Genomic DNA, 16,134 nt, shown 5'->3' with positions numbered 1-16,134 from the left:
TACGTGCTCTTCACTTTGGAGACATAGGAACGTCTGGCGACATATTGGATTGACCTTGGCGCCAAGTACGCTAGTAGCCGTGCCCAGCCGTAGGGCTGGAATTCATCAGATAAGATTATCTCGGTTTCAACCGGGGAAAGCCGCTGCGCAGAGGAGACCTCGGAACGTTGCTCGGACTCAACCACCCCTCGTATTTGGCTTCAACAACGACATGGCGAACACCAGAGCGATGGGGTTTCGCCGCCTGAGGCTCAGATCAAAGGGATTCGCCTCCCCTCCTCGCCCATGGCCCACCCGAGCATTTCAAACAAGTGCCGCGAAGCGGACGGACGGCGTCTTTCGAGAGCTCACGGCGATGCGAGTGCAGACGCCATGGATCGAGGCACTGAGAAAGAAGCAGGCCGAGGATGCCGACCCAAGCTCCGCGTCGAAGAAGCAGGAAGTCTCAGCGGATCGCAAATTGACACCAAAGCGGATGAGCGACAGTTATCACTCGCTTGTCCTTCCTTTGGCGCAAGATCCGTGGCTGCTCGATAGCTATCTGAACGCTTCCGGGCACATACGGCTGGGGACGCTGTTCATGGACCTTGATGCTCTCTCTGGTATCATTGCGTGAGCGCTGAAAGCCCGCGCTGTTCCTGTGGTCAGTCTAACTTGGCGCGCAGATACAAACACACAGGGCCGGACGTCACTACTGTTACCGCCTCGTGCGACCGCATCATCCTGAAAAACCCATTGACCGAAATCTGCGACTTGCAACTCTCCGGACAGGTAACATATGCTAGCGGCAGGAGCAGTATGGAAGTCACAATGCAGGTTGCGAAAGCGCCAAAGGAGGGCGAATCCGTGAAGGAAGAAGACGTCCTGATCAAATGCGCCTTCACCATGGTCTCGCTGGACCCAGTCACGAAGAAGTGCGCTCCTCCTCATTCCTTCAACATGCGACTACAAGCTCACATATCCCAGGCCCGTCAACGTCAACCCGCTCCAGGTCGAGACCCCCGAGGAAAAGCGGCTCTACGCGCTCGGCGAGCAGAACTCCGAAATCCGCAAAGCGCACAAGCAAACCTCTCTCATCAAAACCACTCCCAATGATCTCGAAAGCGACCTCATCCATGCCTTTTGGCAGAGGCAACTCCAATACCACGACCCTTATGACGAACTGCGCAAACCAGACAACACACACTTCATGGACACGACTCGGTTACAGACGGCTACCATCATGCAGCCGCAGTTCCGCAACCGCCATCACTTTATGATATTCGGTGGCTTCCTACTGAAGCAGACGTTCGAACTGGCCTTCACGTGCGCAGCAGCCTTTGCCCGCGCACGCCCAACCTTCGTCTCCCTCGACCCGTCCACTTTCCAAAACCCCGTCCCTGTCGGCAGCATCCTGTATCTCACCGCCACGGTCGTCTACACGGACCCGCCGCTCATAGGCGCGCCTGGCGAGACGTTTGACCAAGACAGCAAATACACGCGCGTGCAGGTGCGCGTCGATTCCAAAGTGCGGGACGTGGAGCACGGACGGTCCAAGCCGACGGGCCAGTTCAACTACACGTTCACGGTGGAGAAGAACATTCGCGTCATGCCGAGGACGTATCAGGAGTACATGATGTATCTGGATGCGAGGAGGAGGGCGGAGCTGGTCAAGGAGAGTGTCAAGAGGGAGGGCAGTGGGTGGAATCCAAAGGCTGCGGAGGATAGTTTGACGGAGTAGTAGGTGGGTCACCGTTGTGCAGGATAGGTGTTGGTATATGACTTGGATGATATAAGGGGGGTTTGTATTCCATCTATGTAGATCAGGACCAGGCGCAAGCCAATAGAGAGTAATGATAGAAGAGATTGATTCAGCCACATCAGCGCACAGCCACAATCACGCTCTTCGTAGAATAGAGAGCCTACCCCTCGTGCCACTCGGTCAACACTAGAAAGGCCGGGCCGGACTCGCTTTGCCACCCGTCAGAGTCACGCCGTGTACCTGACTTACACAGTACTAACGGAGACAGACGAGGTACAAGTGGGCATAGTACAGAGTGAGTGCGGCATCGGCAGGAAAGGGGTATGGGAACTCCTACACAGTAGACTAGTTAGGATTGGGGCACCTCGCTCAAGGATAGGTGGAACCCAAGCTGTGTAGTACACAGGTGTAGGGATCACAATCGATATCTAGCAACGGTCGATCCCTTCGATGGGCCCCTTTCCCAATCCAGAGCAATTTATTCCATGTCCATCTGCCAGGAGTCAAGATATCAAACCTTCTCTTCCCCTCATCCATCCGTGTACTGTAATAATACGCGGCCGGGTCCTCACATCCAGTCGGGGCGGAATCGGCATGTGGTTCCATCTCGACAGCCTTCTGGGCGCAAAGGGAGCGGTGAGGGTTATCTTATGGGGGCACAGACGCTCGGACCAGCGACTCGAGTAGAGGCGGACCCTGCAGCGAGAGGAACCCCACTCTGTAACATTTGCCTATCGATAAGCATGGCATTTTGACACTGATGGGAGATGGGATGAGGGGGAGGGGATGGGGATGGATGCAGCGGGGGACTGAGGAAAGCTGAAGGCTGTGGTTTCGAGGAGGTCAGATGCTCGTTCCAGAATATGGTTCCCGTTCATTCTCAGCTTGTTGAAGGATGAGGCTGACAAAACACACACAGTAACCACGCAATCCGGCTTATTCTTATCTCGTTCCAAGGTTCGCCGGAGTGCCACCATCTATCCATTCACCCCTTCCGAGATGGGCAGATACCCTACCTGGCGGATCAGACAGATGGGATATATACCAACCAATGTACAACAGTCCGTTACAACACCACCAGTTGCCGCCCTTGGAAGGACACGATATATCGCTCTCGCCGTACCCTAAAGTCAGGTTCAGCAGCCGCCTCGTGGACGAATGGTGGGGCAAGGAATCCTTTTGCGCTAATCTGGGCCCCGCCGAGCTCGGGTAGTGGCCTTAGCGCTGCTTTTGCTGGACCCTGGATCGGCGCTCTGCAGCGGGGGCGGGGATGTTCGATGTTGCTGTCCCGGAGTCGGCGGGATAATAGGGGGAGGGAGGACCGCGCGTTGCAACGGAGCGGGAACACCAGGGGGAAAAGAAGGGTTTTGCGTTGGAAGGCGAAGAGGGAGGTCGTGCGAGTTGAGACGGAAGGCTGCACAGGCTTCGAGGGCGGCGGGAGAGGCGCTGAAGTGAAGGGGAACACAGCATCCATCGATCTCGATTCTCCTCAGCTCAGGAGCGACACGTCTCTCCACCGCCTTTCACGCGCATCCATAATAATAGTAATGGCTTTCACCCCCGCTCGAAACGAGGCTGGCCATACAGACGATCGAGTGAGTACAGTGGTGAGCTCCCACGGACCAGTCAATCTGCTCGGCTCCGTCCCTCGGTCCCATGCGGCTAGACCAGCGCATCCAGCTATCAAGCCCCCCTAGCACGAGGGGAACCTTACGAGAGGCTCGGAGAGCATGGGGACAGCCGCAATCTGCAACTATCGGCCGACTTTTTCTCTCAAACTAACGGTTGTACCTGATGGCCGGGGCCCAGGCCATGGTGAGTTGTATAAAGGGTGGTGGTGGTGCCCTCGAGGGGCTGTCTCTTCTTCTGGATTCAAGAAGTCTATCTGCACGCCCGCACATCACACTCTTTGTTACCAGCGGCTGAAACGCGCCGTCCATACGTGCGAGTACAAGGAGACAAAGGACACAGACAAAGACTTTGGGATCACTATACCCGGCATCGTGCACAATACAAGCGGAGCACATCACGACCGACATCCCACTCGGATAGCAACATTCATTTCAACCTCGTCTAGTCGCAGACTTACACACACTCTCTTTTACAGCATCGAGGTCAGTACACTCATTTTATTCATTCCAGCATCTAGACCCCATTCCCATCTCCCAGACCGCCATATCTCGGACCTGCAGGTCTAGACCTCCGAGCTCGCGGCGCTGCGAGAGTCATGCGATACCACGATGTTACTTCCCCTATCAATGAGAATTACCGCTGATTATGATATCTTCAGCTTCAGCCTACTATATATATATATATTGCTTCCCGAACTACAGCTCGGAAACACCTCAGCCCGCTGAGACACTCGCTGACGATCACGCGCCTTTCCACCACCACCACCACCGCTCACCGGATCCCAAAACCCTCGCTTGCGAAGGCTGAAGAAGAAAAAAGACAACTGAGACACCCGTAATCAATCCTACAAAAACAACCAATTCATCAAAAATGTGCTCCTACACCTACTCGTGGTACTACTGCAACCACGATTACTACATCTGGTAAGGCCCCTTACCCACCCCAGCCCCCTACTAGTCTAACACTTTTCCTCCCAGGGCCGACTCGATCGAAATCTGCCCCAACCGCCTGCTGTCCGGATACTCGTACGACGCCTGGAGCATCGACATGTGCAAGAACATGAAGGTCACGTGTGGTGGCTTCTCGAATTATTACTGCAGCGATTGCTCCGAGGACGTGGCGCTCGAGTTTGAGTTGGATGAGCTGTAGATAGTGCGCTTGCTTACTTTCTGGGAGGCCTGGTGGAGGAGTGGGGGAGGAGGAGGAAAGACTTGTTGGTGTCGGTGAAGGCCGGTCTCGGGGTTTAGGGGTGGGGCGGAGTTAACGCCCTGACCCCACCTTTCCTCGTTCCACAACTTCGGATTCGGGATTGACGAGATCACGAGATCACGAGATCACGAGACGCGAACCGAAGGGCAGGGACGGGGAGGGAGAAACACTCAACCTCTACCGGCCAGACTTCGACACTCGCCACGGATACTTCTCCCTCGACGCCTACCATGGCATATCCTACACATCCACTTCACACCTGGTGATCTCTCCTCACCACCACTCACAAAACATCTACCACACGCTCGACGAGACGAAATATTGCACACCGCACCCCAGCCATCTCCCTCCGGCATTTTATCCCTGCATATCCCGTCAGTTACGTTACATACGGCGTTTTTGCATCGTCTTCGTATTTTTTCAGCGGAGCATTTATCTTCCCAACGTTTTTGTCTTGTCTTGAGCTTTATACCAATCGCGGCTTGGTTTTTGGGTTAGTGTTTCCTTTGGGTTTCATGGGTGCAAGATGCAAAGGGCTTTTTTTTGTTACGTTTGAATTTCTCTGGTTCATCTAGATTAGAAAGGAGTTATGAAACTATGAATTTCCAACGTGGGCGTGCTATCTTGTACGATGTGCCATGTGAGATTTGCTGGCCTTGCACGTGTACTCCGTACCCCGATACAAGGACAGCACCAGATATTATACAGGAACCGATGGAGGTTGCAGCAATGCAATGCAAGTTCCGTTCAAGCGACACTATTCGTATATTCCAATAACCCTACCAAGGCGGGCGGGCCCCACGATTTCAAATTCCGGGTATCTGATGAAAGAAAAGAAAAAGGGGTCGTGAGCGAACCATGCTTACTTGCTTGCTTGTCCAACAAGAAGAGGAAGAATCGCTTGTCCCATCCATCCAGGCACGCCATGGTCTGCTCAATCTCAAGCTCCTTGTATATCCACCAAATTTCTTTTCTTTTCTTCTTTTTTCCCTGTCGTCTACTCAACAATCACTCCCAACTCCACTTCTTACAACCCACTCTGATCATCACCCCTAATCACTCTTCCAATGCCTCAACCGCCCTTCCTCCTCGCCCTTGCCAATCTTCAACTCAATCGCATAGATGCCCATCGTAACCGCCAGATTGATCCACCGCCACACGTTCCCGCCCACCCTCTCCCCCTGGTTCGTCCACCACTCGGCCCCTCCCTCCACCCCTGCCCCATTCCCGTTCGCAAAGTGCTGCATCAGCAGACTCGTATACACGGCGATGAGGATCGACGGGCTGAACCAGCTGAGGAAGCCCAGGAATTTGCCGGCTTCGTCTTCGTCGTCGAGCGAGGGTTCTTGCGAGAGGGCCCGGGCGCCGCTTTGGTGGATGGCGGGGATGATGCGCGCCGACGCGTACATGACGAAGACGCGGTAGGCTAGCGAGATGATGACGCTGGGGGTGATGGTCAGGACGGCGCCGACCATGAGGTTGAAGCCGGTTTGGATGATGCTCGGGAGCGAGCCGAGGGCGTGCAGGAGCGTGGTATACGACGCCATGATGATGGGAGGGAGCGGAGGTAGTGCGGGCTCAGAAACTGCATTCGCGGCGGCCGAGTCCGGCGACGGTCGGTAGTCGGTGAAGATTTGGTAGATGCAAAGGGTGACGTAGGCGAACTTGACTGGTCAGCTAGGAGAATCGTAGAGCAGTCGAAGGAGCTACATACGAGTAGTGCGGACTCCACAGGGTTACCGCGTCCGCTCACGATGCCGGTTGCACAGAGGAATACGGCGGTAGTAAGGGCTACGCCGATGAGGATGGCGTCGATGTTGTCAATCTGAGGGAAGGTCGTAATTCGCCAGACGAAGTATAGGGACGTCGAAAATATCGACGCCGAAGTGATCAGGAAGCCGATCTGGCGTGTCGTTAGCGGGAGAATATCGAAAAGTCGTGCTGTCGTACCATCCAGCTGTCGCCCCTCTCTCCATTGACCAGCCATCTCGCGTAGTCTCCAACCGCCTGGATTACCAGGATTGTGCAGAAGCCCTCCAAGATCTGGAAAACAGGCGTGCTGTGCGCCAGTATCTTGTCCCAGGCCCCAATGGTGACAGCCTCCACTAGTCCCTCTCTCCCAAACAGCCACTCTCGAACGCTGTCATGCTGTGCCCGTTTCCCGCCAAACGTCCGTTCGACCCATCCAGAGCTATTGTCCGAGTCGATGGAGAACTTGTTCAAACTCCAGATCAGAAGTGTAGGAATGACAATCCATTGTGTCCACCGTACGAGTTCGCAGCATATCCGTCTGAATCTCGAGCCGTCCGGTGTGATGAGGCGGAGGATGGAGTAGAGGAAGTAGTAGCTGGCCAGTGACAGCGAAAAGGCCAGCCCACACGTGCGGCCTCCTACGTCGAAGGCAAGGGGAATGGTGAAGAGGATGGTGTTAAGCCATATCGTCGATGATATGAGCCTAGTTAACCACATGTGGAGAAACAGCCGCCGAGCTCGTGCGAGGACGAGCTGGTCTTGTGGAGCGCTTTGGCGCTAGAGGCGAGGAGGGGCAGAACGCGTCGAGGGACGCGCAGGAGGCGCGCAGCGATCAAGAAGACGACCAGGAGACCAGGAGCTCTGGCGGAAACGGCGAGGCGCGGGTGAGTGTCTGGGCTGCAGAGTTGTTGCAGTGTTCAGTGTATTCTTGACGCTTGGCGGTGAAGCCACCTATCTTCACGTGCAAATGATGGCCGGAAGATGCTCGCGCTCGTTAGGCGGGGGAACTCGTATCTTGTAAGAGCGAGAAGCTGGCGCTCCTGAATTGGCGAAAAGGGCGGGCGACGTTAAAAATTAATCTAGCTGGGAAATCATGGAAAACCGGGTCGTGAATCAGGGACAGCGTTATTTGGCTGCAGGATGTCGCGTGTGGTTGTCCAGGGTGGGTTGGAAGATTTCCAGCGAGGCCGACAGGGGGGGCGTACTGTGGTAAAGGTGCGTGAGACGGAGAGCAAGTGTTCTGTTCCGTCGGGCGATCGGAGGAAGAAGTTGGTGTGGGAGAATTGCGACGCAGGCGCAGAGCAGCGGCGGGAAAGGTGCGAACAGCGGTGAGGGAGAGGACACCTGGGCAGGTTGTTGGCGGTGGTGATGGCGAAATTGCCAGACGCGAGCGAGCTTGCCCCCTCCCCGCCCCAAGCAAGCTCCGTCCGCCGGCCCCCGCCCAGACCCTTGGAAACGGCCCGTGAAGCAGCGGAGGGGTCTTTGCCAAGCCTTCCCGCCCGTCTTTTCCTCCCCTCTGTCCTGCAACACCCTGCGGCCATTCACTCTATGCTGTCTGCTCCCTCCAAACGTTGTACACATTGTTTGCATGTTCACTTTGCGCCATTGTTTCCTGAACGTTGCTCGAACATCCGCGAAATCCTCGCCCACTCTCATTCACCCCCGCTTCCTGCACCACTCCGCGCGAGCAATGAGCGCAGTGAATCCCGCAAAGAAAATGAAGCTCGACGGACCCTTGATTGGCACGCATAAGTACGATCACAGTCCTCAATGGAGGAACTGGTGAGCTCACAAGACATTAGTGGTCATTTCCATGCCGACGAGGCCCTTGCAGTCTCCATGCTCCGACTCCTGCCTACCTACGCCTCTTCACCCCTCGTTCGCACCCGCGACCCAGCAGTCCTCGCCAATTGCCATACTGTAGTGGATGTTGGTGCCGAGTATGACCCATCCAAGAACCGTTTCGACCACCACCAGCGCGAATTCACCACCACCTTCCCCGGCCACAACATCAAACTCTCCTCCGCAGGACTGGTCTACCTTCATTTCGGCAAAGACATCATTCAAGCAGTGACTGGCATACCACCGGGCGAGGACCTTGACCTCCTCTTCGAGAAGATCTACAACGATTTCATCGAAGCTTTCGATGCCAACGACAATGGGGTGAACGTTTTGGCGCCCAAAGATCTCGAAGCGGCAGGCCTGACCAAGAAGTTCGAAGATCGTGGATTCACCATCGCAAGCATTGTAAACAGATACAACTACACACACTCCAGCTCCGAGGCAAAAGGGACAAAAGAGGAACAGCAAGCGCTCGAAGACGCCCGCTTCGCCAAAGCATCCGCCTTCCTTGGCGAGCAATTCGTTCTCGAGCTCACCGATCGCGCGGCCGCCTGGCTCCCCGCCCGCAAAGAAGTCGCCGCTGCTTACGCCGAGCGCCTCCAATACGATCCCCAAGGTCGCATTCTGGTTCTCAAGAAGGGCATGCCTTGGGCTGATCACCTCTACACTCTGGAGAAAGAAGCTCACATCCCAGAAGGCGTCGCACCGCAGGTCCTCTACGTGCTGTTTCCCGAGACCGACGAGGCAGACAGCAAGTGGCGCATCCGCGCTGTGAGCAAGGAGAATAGCGGGTTTGAGAACCGCAAGGACCTGCCCGACGCGTGGAAGGGTGTTCGCGACGAGGAGCTCAGCAGGATATCTGGGATTCCAGGGGGGGTGTTCGTCCACGCCGCGGGCTTCATCGGAGGGAACAAGACTTTTGAGGGAGCGCTGGCGATGGCGCAGAAGGCATTGGAGCTGTGAGTGCATCTATATATGATTTAAGTGTGTTTATCATCCCATGCATGATTGGGCGTTTTGACGGAAGACGAAAGTCTCAATATGATGATACCTTTAGACTATGGTTGGCACCATGAAAAATAGATATTGGGTTTTTCCTTTTTTGGCACATTCCTTCCAAGTTGCTTTCCATCTATTGCCTACATCGTATCTGCAAGTTCTTATTTCTGTCCTGGACATCCCACTCTCGGAAGTGGGGGCGGGGCGGAGGTTATCGCGTCCCTCCAAACTTCTTGGCACTCGACGTAACTTCAACTTTTTCAGCAGTCCACCCAGCACACTTCCACAGCCTCCACATATCCTCTTACTCCCTCCTCCCACACTCATTCCCACCCCTCACACCTCCTCCAACCATGACCGATCCCTCCGCCTCCTCCTCCCCCTCGACCACCCCTCCCTACTCCCTCCAACTGACCCCGCTGTCCACCCTGCAACCCCCGTCGTCTTCCCGAACCTGGCAAACGAAGCCGCACCCCTCGCTCCCCCTCGTCGCAACCGCCTGCTCGGACCACACCGTCCGCATCTACAGCCTCACCTCCTTCACCCTCGTGCAGACCCTGTCCGGCGCGCACAAACGCAGCGTCCGGACCGTGAGCTGGAAGCCGAATACGCGGGGAGAAAGCGTACTCGCAACGGGGAGTTTTGACTCGAGTGCGGCGATATGGCGGCGGCAGGAGGGAGTAGGGAGAGGGGAAGAGGATTTTACTTCTAGGGGTGTGAGGAGCGGGAATGACGAGGATGATGATGATGAGGAAGAGGATGATGGGTTCGACTTCACGACCATCCTGGACGGACACGAATCGGAGCTCAAGTCGCTGTCGTGGTCGCCGTCGGGACACCTGCTAGCGACGTGCTCGCGCGACAAGAGCGTGTGGATCTGGGAGGAGGTGGACGAGGAGAATTACGAGACGGTTGCTGTGTTGCAGGAGCATGATGCCGATGTCAAATGTGTGGCTTGGCATCCCGAGGAGGAGTTGCTCGTTAGTTCGAGTTATGATGATTGGGTCAAGTTTTATCGCGAGGATGGGGATGATTGGGTGGGTGTCGGGGGGATTGAGAGTGAGGGGGGTACGGTGTGGTGGGTTGAATTTGAGGGGAGTGGGATGAAGGAGAGGGATTTTAGGAAGGCGAGGGAGGGGTTGAGTGAGGGGAGGGAGGAGTGGATCGCGATGTTGGAGCGCAGTGGTCCCCGGTTGGCGACGTCTTCGGATGATGGGGGTGTGAGGATTTATCGGAGGAAGCCGAGTGAGAGGAGTGGGAATGCGGCGGCGAGTACGGGCATCCCGAGTATTATTCGCTCGTTCTCGATTGATGAGGAGTGGGTTCTTGATGCCGTGCTGCCGAAGCGACATGATCGGCCGGTTTACTCGGTTTCGTGGAGTAAACGGACGGGTATGATTGTCAGTGCGGGGAGCGATGGGAAGATTGTTGTGTACAAGGAGCGATGGAGGGAGGCAAAAAAGCAGCAGAGCCATGAAGCCGAGACGAAAGCCGAGTCAGACGTCCAGGCGGACGGAGAGCAGGTAACTACAGAAGCAGGCAAGAAGCCAGACACGCCCACCGAATGGAGCGTCGTCGCAGAGCTGTACTCCGCGCACGACGTCTTCGAAATTAACCACGTAGTCTGGGCGCATCGACGGGACAAAGACTGCAGAAGCGAAGACGAGGAGGTGATCATCAGCACAGGAGACGACGGCGAGGTGAAGGTTTGGACATTGGATGAGGTGGTCAAGGCATAGATGCATTGTATATCGGTACATTTGGATTTAAGAATCAGAGTTATACCCGTGGGCGTGTTAGTTAGCAGTCATTACTAAGGTAGACAGGAGGGATGGGACGATGTTGGAACGAATACTTGGAGTCATAGACCGGCGATGCAAGAATTGAAATATTCCTCATGTTGCGGCCGTAATAAGAGAGAGGAGAATAGGCCCTTGTATGTCTGTCAAACCCAGTTCAAAGCCTATTTCTAACAAGCTCCGGAGGTCAATCAGTAACGGTCCATCTCGCCCGAACGCCAGCGCTATATGCAATCTTTCGGAGAAACCGAAACGAACCCGGCTAGTCTACTTCACTTACCGTTGACTGCAAGAGGTGCGCGCTGTCATAACCCCACTGCCACGGTCTCAACTCCATATCGCTAAGGCACAACGATGAACATGTCATCCACCGGCACCAACCATCACTCCAAATGCCCTTCAAAATCGCACCATGCCTTCCGCAATACGTTCCAATCCCCATCTCACTAAAACAAAACCAAGCACACAGCAATGGCAATCACAAGGCTCAGATGTGTAGCCGACACCTGGGCCGCGTCGCTGGCCGTGCCGCAGCACTTCCGGTCGTAGGTGACGTTATTCGCCTCCGCTGCGACGGCGAAGACGGACCCGTTGAAGGGGCCTTCGTTGTAAAAGTCTACGAGGAGGAAGTTCGGTGGGCGGGCGTAGCGTGCTGTGGGAGGACGTTGTCAGTAAAATGGTAAACCTCGAAGGATTTCCGAGAAGTGAGGAGGAAGGGGGAATCAGGGGGTAAGAAGTGAAGAGGGAAAGAAGAAAGAGATCTCAGAAACGTACCCGTACACGTCTGCACCATCTCGCCCAAACTCCCCGTCCCATTGACCCCATTCGTCTGATTCAACTGCACATAATTCGGCACCAGCAAATGCATATCCGCAATACTAATCTCCACATTCAGGTTATGATTCGCCATATACAACAACTCTTCCTGATCCTCCCTACTCAACCCCTCGGGCCTACCCAAATCGCACGGAAACGAGTTACCGGTAGGACTGAAAGGCGTCTCCCACATGTTGTAAAACTCCCACAGCAGCCAGGGCACAGCCTCGTGGTCGAAATTGTAGTCGATTAAGGTGACGACGCGTTTGTTGAGGAAGATGAGTTCGGACAAGGTCGGCCAGTCGTCGAGCTTCATGTGCGTTTTCGGGGGCTGGTAGATGTAGCGCTTGAGGCCGGATTTCTCAATGGGGGCGACGAAGTCGACGGCCGTGACGAGCGGTTTGCCGTTGGCGTCTGTCTGCGCGTAGTCGCCGTTGCCGAAGAGGATGGTGATGACGTCGAAGGGGTGGTGGTCGAGCCAGTCGGTGACTTCGCGGAGGTAGTCTTCGACGGTGCCGGCATCGAGCAGGTCGCACGATGTGTGGCAGTAGTGCAGGGTGCCGTTCACCATGTGCGTCTGGCCTTGGAGCATGCGTATGCCGTCGTTGAGTTGCTGCGTTACGCCTATGGCTTGGTTGCTTGCGGCATTGTTTTTGCGCACAAAGGGCGAGTTGTGGGCGCAGACTTCGGTGATGTTGGAGTAGCGCCGGGAGCAGAATTCGGGGTAGTTGTTGCAGGGTTGGGTGTTCGTCGGCGTGGCAGACGTCGTGGTGCTGGATGTTGTCATGTTACCGCTCGCACCGGTGGTACGTGTGCCCCCTACTATTTGGGTCAGGGATTCTTTCGTAGAAGTCGAGGTGATGGATGCGGTTGCGTTGGATGTCGTAGACAAGTCAGGTATGGATGCCGTGCCGGATACGAATATGCTGCTCTCGTCTTCGGGAAGTGACACAGTTGGCACCGCAGAGTCAGTCGTTATTAATCTTTCAGAACCGGTGAGCGTTTTGATTTCCTGAGAGAATTCGGACTGTCGGGCGAGTGTGAGACTGGCGCTCGCCAGACACAGGAGGTGGAGAAGCATCTGCGCTGAGTTGTGCAAGTGTGAGCAATGCACTCGCGGGTGACTGCTTCGTTGTGCTCCTGAGGTTGCACTAGATCTTCCTTCTCTTCCAGTCCAGGATTTTGGGAAAACGGGCTCCTGCCAGAATTACTGCTGACCCCAAGATTTCTCCTTGGGAGGAACGCCAGAGCGACTTGTAAGTTGGGATCAAGGCGAGGTAAGAACGGAGTCCCTCAACTGAGGCGGGTTGACCTAGAAACGATCTCGCTGGAGGCTCAAGTTAAAGACCAAAGAGTATAAGTATGTCCGACGGATCTCAAAGGCCTGCAAGATTAGGACATTGCAGTCCTCAAGTTGTTATTCTTGTCTCAAGCTCGAGGTTTACGCAAGTCGTTTCGGAGAATTTGGTGTTTGACGTCAACCGGCCCCACTGTATATGCAGGTACCGAGCTTTCAAACAACCAAACGATCGCTTCACCATTGCTTGTGGTCCTTTTGGGAGTTATGCTACATGTCGGCCTGGAAACGGACGTGCATTATTATTCTTTTCCTGGATTAACAAGCCACTCTCCGTACCATTATGGACGCCCCTAAATAGTACAAGTACAAGATTATTACAAGCCCCAACATTGCCAGCCTCCTTTCAACACCCTCATCCTTGCATTCCGCTATCTGAGCGGAATATATCATCAATCTTCGGTCTCCCCTCCAAAAGCTTGATTTGCTGCTTCATTACATCAACCTGATAATTCTTGAACGCCCGCTCAATGCGTTCCTTCGCCTGTGGGTCTTTGGCTATGGTTCGCGACGCTGACGCTGTGCCGGACATGAATCCCAGCTCCCCACCAACAAACAGTCCGCCGAGCGAGAAGAAGAAATAGGTCGCCGCATCTCCCCACTTGGAAGGCGCTAGCTGTTCAGTAAGGTCTGGAACGGGCGCTTCATAAATGTAAGAGTGTGGTCAACAAGATATCCGGGTATACTCACCTGTCCTGCCATCAGCGAACTTGACCTCGACCGGTTTCTCCAGCGCCCTGAACGCTTGGAAGTATGCTACGCGCATGGTCCGTAACCGAGCAGCGCAGTACTAGAAAGTTAGTAAACTGAGGCAGCCTGTTCCGTCAGAAGTGTCGCATACTGCACAACTGTTAGCCACTGGTCGAAGGGGAGGATATGGGGACCATGAATAAGCCCCGCCAATGTGGAATCGTTCAGCATACCTATGCCCAAGGTAAGGCCAAGGAGCGTGCCAATTTTGGCATGGGTTCCTATCTTCCCACCAGCACTTCTGAGAGTGTCACGGTCGGATTGAGTCAAGCTCCAATCTTGTAAGCAATGTACAACTGATGTCGAGAAGTGACATACTCGTGTTGGAGATGCTCCTCTGCTAGCCTCCGCAGCTGAGCACTGCGTTGGTCTCTGAACGCGGCCAAGGAGGTCATTTTGAAGGTTTGGATGTGGGGTTGAGGAAGGAGAGAAGAGAATACAGGTTAGCAATGGAAGTGAGAACGTGCGAGTGTATTAAGGGAGATTGACTGTATTAACAGTAACAGTAGGTCCGTTGTTTGCTGTTTGGTAACAACGACGTCATCGAGACGGAGTTCACAGTAGTCTACATACGGCATAAAGCAATATGACTAAGCGCTTACTCGCAAAGCTAGCTAGAGAGAGCCCGCGGGACCTTTTCGGTTGTCCGTAGAGTGCGTCACCACGAACCGAGCCACCCCCCCAAGCGAGCCGTCGCGTACTACACTAGCCACTAAATATAGCTATCTTTAGCAGAGTATATCTCTTACACTACTACATATTTTCGTGTAGTTTTTCGTGCAAATTCTAGCGCTGTGTTACCTCTATCTTTTACAAATTTTACTTTTTAAAAATATGTTGCTGTTTAGGAGTAGTACCTTGCCCGCTAGAGGCACTCTTTCCCTGCAATGCCGCCTGCGACACCGTTCTAGAACTTAGCTAACACCTCTTTCTGCAGCGCTGCTAAGTTACTAGAGTTTGTTAAGGGAGAAGAGGCTATTTAGAAAGCTCTTTAAGATTATTATAATAGAGTCTCTCTATCTCTTAGGCATACGGCGTTATCCCTAGGAGTTGCGCGTTTAACTGCTACCTACCGCACTGCTAGCCGCCCTCCCTGTAACAACACCTGTAAGTAGACATTTATATCTAAATAAAAAGATGCTCTTAAAGATTATATAGATAAATGCTAGAGTTTTAGTTTCCCTCTGCATGTCTGCTACGTTAGGGAGATAGCTAAGCAGCTAGCTAGAAGAAGGTTAGAGAAAAACTAGCTAACAAGGTAGGCTAAACGCTAGGGACTCTCCTCCCTTACTGCCCTAACCCTAGATTGCATACAGGCCTATAATTACAATAAGAAGACGTTTAACATCTTTATCTAGCTGCTCTGCCGTATCTAAGATAGCTATAGAGTTAAGCCTTAGAATATATAGATATCAGATGGTAAGCTAGTTTATGGACATTCTATCTGGGACTGGAGAGGAGGACTGGGAGAAACTGTCTGTACCGGTACTGTCTGAGGATATGTGGCTAGTAATTCTGCAGTGGCTAGTGCTCTGTGCAGCCTTGGCGCTCAGAGAAAGAACATCAAAACCGGTGTCAGGTGCCAGCCTCACACATAAGCATATACCTGAATACAATCAGTCAACCTATCTTCAATCAATCTTTCTGTCACCATGACATCTTCAGATACCATCAAATCTGATATAACTATTAGATTTCTGTAGTTGCCTTTCCTCTTTATTGTACGTATCTCCTTTAACTACTAGACATTAGCTTCTTTACTCTATTACAGTACTACTATGCTTAGAAAGTTTAGGATTGTATATGCTACAGTAGCTAGAGTAGTATTAACAAGACTCTCTTCCTATAGATATACTGCCATATACAGGAGAAAGCCTTTATAGATAAGAATATTAAGAGCACCTAGAAGGCTAGTAGTCTTAAATCTTTTAGCAGCTACCTAGCTAAGTTAAGGTTAGAGTCCTTAAGAGTAGAGGAAGAAGCTTAAAAGACAGCTAAGATCTAGGTTTCTGCACTAGTACCTAGGGCAGATAGGACCTTAACTGCGCTAGATTTTTATAAGACGACTAAGTAGCTATAGATCCTAAAAAACTAGAGGCAGGCTAGGTGTCTAATTAATAAGATTAAGACCTTTAAGCTTTAGAGAGTTAATAGCATTCTTAATACCCTAGTAAAGGTACAGATAGATAAGCTAGCACAGGGTTTAAACTTCCTAGAGACTATACTAACAATTAAGT

General features: G+C 53.4%; 8 protein-coding genes across 8 annotated transcripts; 5 read left to right on the top strand and 3 right to left on the bottom strand.

Annotated features, from left to right (window-relative positions):
* The first annotated feature begins 149 nt into the window (after window positions 1-149).
* On the top strand, window positions 150-1,856 carry EI97DRAFT_420659 (Thioesterase/thiol ester dehydrase-isomerase). The gene is made up of 3 exons (XM_033797034.1): window positions 150-612; window positions 666-914; window positions 967-1,856. The coding sequence occupies exons 1-3, from the start codon at window positions 212-214 to the stop codon at window positions 1,718-1,720; spliced, it is 1,404 nt and encodes a 467-aa protein (XP_033652666.1). The 5' UTR covers window positions 150-211; the 3' UTR covers window positions 1,721-1,856.
* A 1,487-nt stretch (window positions 1,857-3,343) lies between these two features.
* Window positions 3,344-4,509, top strand: EI97DRAFT_78056 (uncharacterized protein). The gene is made up of 3 exons (XM_033803071.1): window positions 3,344-3,855; window positions 4,032-4,296; window positions 4,351-4,509. The coding sequence occupies exons 1-2, from the start codon at window positions 3,472-3,474 to the stop codon at window positions 4,209-4,211; spliced, it is 564 nt and encodes a 187-aa protein (XP_033652665.1). The 5' UTR covers window positions 3,344-3,471; the 3' UTR covers window positions 4,212-4,296; window positions 4,351-4,509.
* On the top strand, window positions 4,244-4,522 carry EI97DRAFT_379944 (uncharacterized protein; the record flags this gene model as incomplete). Its single annotated transcript, XM_033795736.1, has 2 exons — window positions 4,244-4,296; window positions 4,351-4,522. The coding sequence occupies 2 exons, from the start codon at window positions 4,244-4,246 to the stop codon at window positions 4,520-4,522; spliced, it is 225 nt and encodes a 74-aa protein (XP_033652664.1).
* Window positions 4,523-5,286: 764 nt separating this feature from the next.
* On the bottom strand, window positions 5,287-7,189 carry EI97DRAFT_78082 (ICE2-domain-containing protein). The gene is made up of 3 exons (XM_033803072.1): window positions 6,533-7,189; window positions 6,297-6,485; window positions 5,287-6,246 (listed from the first exon to the last, which is right to left on the bottom strand). Exons 1-3 carry the CDS (start codon window positions 7,049-7,051, stop codon window positions 5,635-5,637), a joined length of 1,320 nt encoding a protein of 439 aa, XP_033652663.1. The 5' UTR covers window positions 7,052-7,189; the 3' UTR covers window positions 5,287-5,634.
* Window positions 7,190-7,845: 656 nt separating this feature from the next.
* EI97DRAFT_434368 (metal-dependent protein hydrolase) lies at window positions 7,846-9,284 on the top strand. Its single transcript, XM_033798616.1, has 2 exons — window positions 7,846-8,086; window positions 8,137-9,284. The coding sequence occupies exons 1-2, from the start codon at window positions 8,025-8,027 to the stop codon at window positions 9,137-9,139; spliced, it is 1,065 nt and encodes a 354-aa protein (XP_033652662.1). The 5' UTR covers window positions 7,846-8,024; the 3' UTR covers window positions 9,140-9,284.
* A 120-nt stretch (window positions 9,285-9,404) lies between these two features.
* On the top strand, window positions 9,405-11,115 carry EI97DRAFT_78023 (cytosolic iron-sulfur protein assembly protein 1). Its single transcript, XM_033803070.1, has one exon. It carries the CDS (start codon window positions 9,529-9,531, stop codon window positions 10,912-10,914), a length of 1,386 nt encoding a protein of 461 aa, XP_033652661.1. The 5' UTR covers window positions 9,405-9,528; the 3' UTR covers window positions 10,915-11,115.
* A 45-nt stretch (window positions 11,116-11,160) lies between these two features.
* Window positions 11,161-13,230, bottom strand: EI97DRAFT_420646 (PLC-like phosphodiesterase). The gene is made up of 2 exons (XM_033797033.1): window positions 11,749-13,230; window positions 11,161-11,626 (listed from the first exon to the last, which is right to left on the bottom strand). Exons 1-2 carry the CDS (start codon window positions 12,869-12,871, stop codon window positions 11,421-11,423), a joined length of 1,329 nt encoding a protein of 442 aa, XP_033652660.1. The 5' UTR covers window positions 12,872-13,230; the 3' UTR covers window positions 11,161-11,420.
* Window positions 13,231-13,502: 272 nt separating this feature from the next.
* On the bottom strand, window positions 13,503-14,292 carry EI97DRAFT_379714 (uncharacterized protein; the record flags this gene model as incomplete). Its single annotated transcript, XM_033795726.1, has 5 exons — window positions 13,503-13,789; window positions 13,838-13,937; window positions 13,994-13,995; window positions 14,071-14,168; window positions 14,216-14,292. 5 exons carry the CDS (start codon window positions 14,290-14,292, stop codon window positions 13,503-13,505), a joined length of 564 nt encoding a protein of 187 aa, XP_033652659.1.
* Between the last annotated feature and the right edge of the window lie 1,842 nt (window positions 14,293-16,134).

The sequence above is a fragment of the Westerdykella ornata genome (genome assembly GCF_010094085.1).
Source record: "Westerdykella ornata strain CBS 379.55 unplaced genomic scaffold EI97scaffold_15, whole genome shotgun sequence".
NCBI lineage: Eukaryota > Fungi > Ascomycota > Dothideomycetes > Pleosporales > Sporormiaceae > Westerdykella > Westerdykella ornata.
Note: the sequence above shows the minus strand (reverse complement) of the source record. Positions and strands in the feature narration are given on the sequence as shown.

What these genes read in the sequence shown, in the direction of transcription:
- EI97DRAFT_434368 (XM_033798616.1), top strand. Translation starts at nt 8,025, where the DNA reads ATGAGCGCAGTGAATCCCGCAAAGAAAATGAAGCTCGACGGACCCTTG. An exon ending in CCCTTGATTGGCACGCATAA is followed by an intron (nt 8,087 to 8,136) that starts GTACGATCACAG and finishes ACAAGACATTAG; the next exon opens with TGGTCATTTCCATGCCGACG.
- EI97DRAFT_78082 (XM_033803072.1), bottom strand. Translation starts at nt 7,051, where the DNA reads ATGTGGTTAACTAGGCTCATATCATCGACGATATGGCTTAACACCATC. An exon ending in AGAGGGGCGACAGCTGGATG is followed by an intron (nt 6,486 to 6,532) that starts GTACGACAGCAC and finishes ACGACACGCCAG; the next exon opens with ATCGGCTTCCTGATCACTTC. An exon ending in CTGTGGAGTCCGCACTACTC is followed by an intron (nt 6,247 to 6,296) that starts GTATGTAGCTCC and finishes TGACCAGTCAAG; the next exon opens with TTCGCCTACGTCACCCTTTG.
- EI97DRAFT_420659 (XM_033797034.1), top strand. Translation starts at nt 212, where the DNA reads ATGGCGAACACCAGAGCGATGGGGTTTCGCCGCCTGAGGCTCAGATCA. An exon ending in GCTCTCTCTGGTATCATTGC is followed by an intron (nt 613 to 665) that starts GTGAGCGCTGAA and finishes CTTGGCGCGCAG; the next exon opens with ATACAAACACACAGGGCCGG. An exon ending in CTGGACCCAGTCACGAAGAA is followed by an intron (nt 915 to 966) that starts GTGCGCTCCTCC and finishes CACATATCCCAG; the next exon opens with GCCCGTCAACGTCAACCCGC.
- EI97DRAFT_78056 (XM_033803071.1), top strand. Translation starts at nt 3,472, where the DNA reads ATGGGGACAGCCGCAATCTGCAACTATCGGCCGACTTTTTCTCTCAAA. An exon ending in CTCTCTTTTACAGCATCGAG is followed by an intron (nt 3,856 to 4,031) that starts GTCAGTACACTC and finishes TGATATCTTCAG; the next exon opens with CTTCAGCCTACTATATATAT.
- EI97DRAFT_78023 (XM_033803070.1), top strand. Translation starts at nt 9,529, where the DNA reads ATGACCGATCCCTCCGCCTCCTCCTCCCCCTCGACCACCCCTCCCTAC.
- EI97DRAFT_420646 (XM_033797033.1), bottom strand. Translation starts at nt 12,871, where the DNA reads ATGCTTCTCCACCTCCTGTGTCTGGCGAGCGCCAGTCTCACACTCGCC. An exon ending in GATGGTGCAGACGTGTACGG is followed by an intron (nt 11,627 to 11,748) that starts GTACGTTTCTGA and finishes GTCCTCCCACAG; the next exon opens with CACGCTACGCCCGCCCACCG.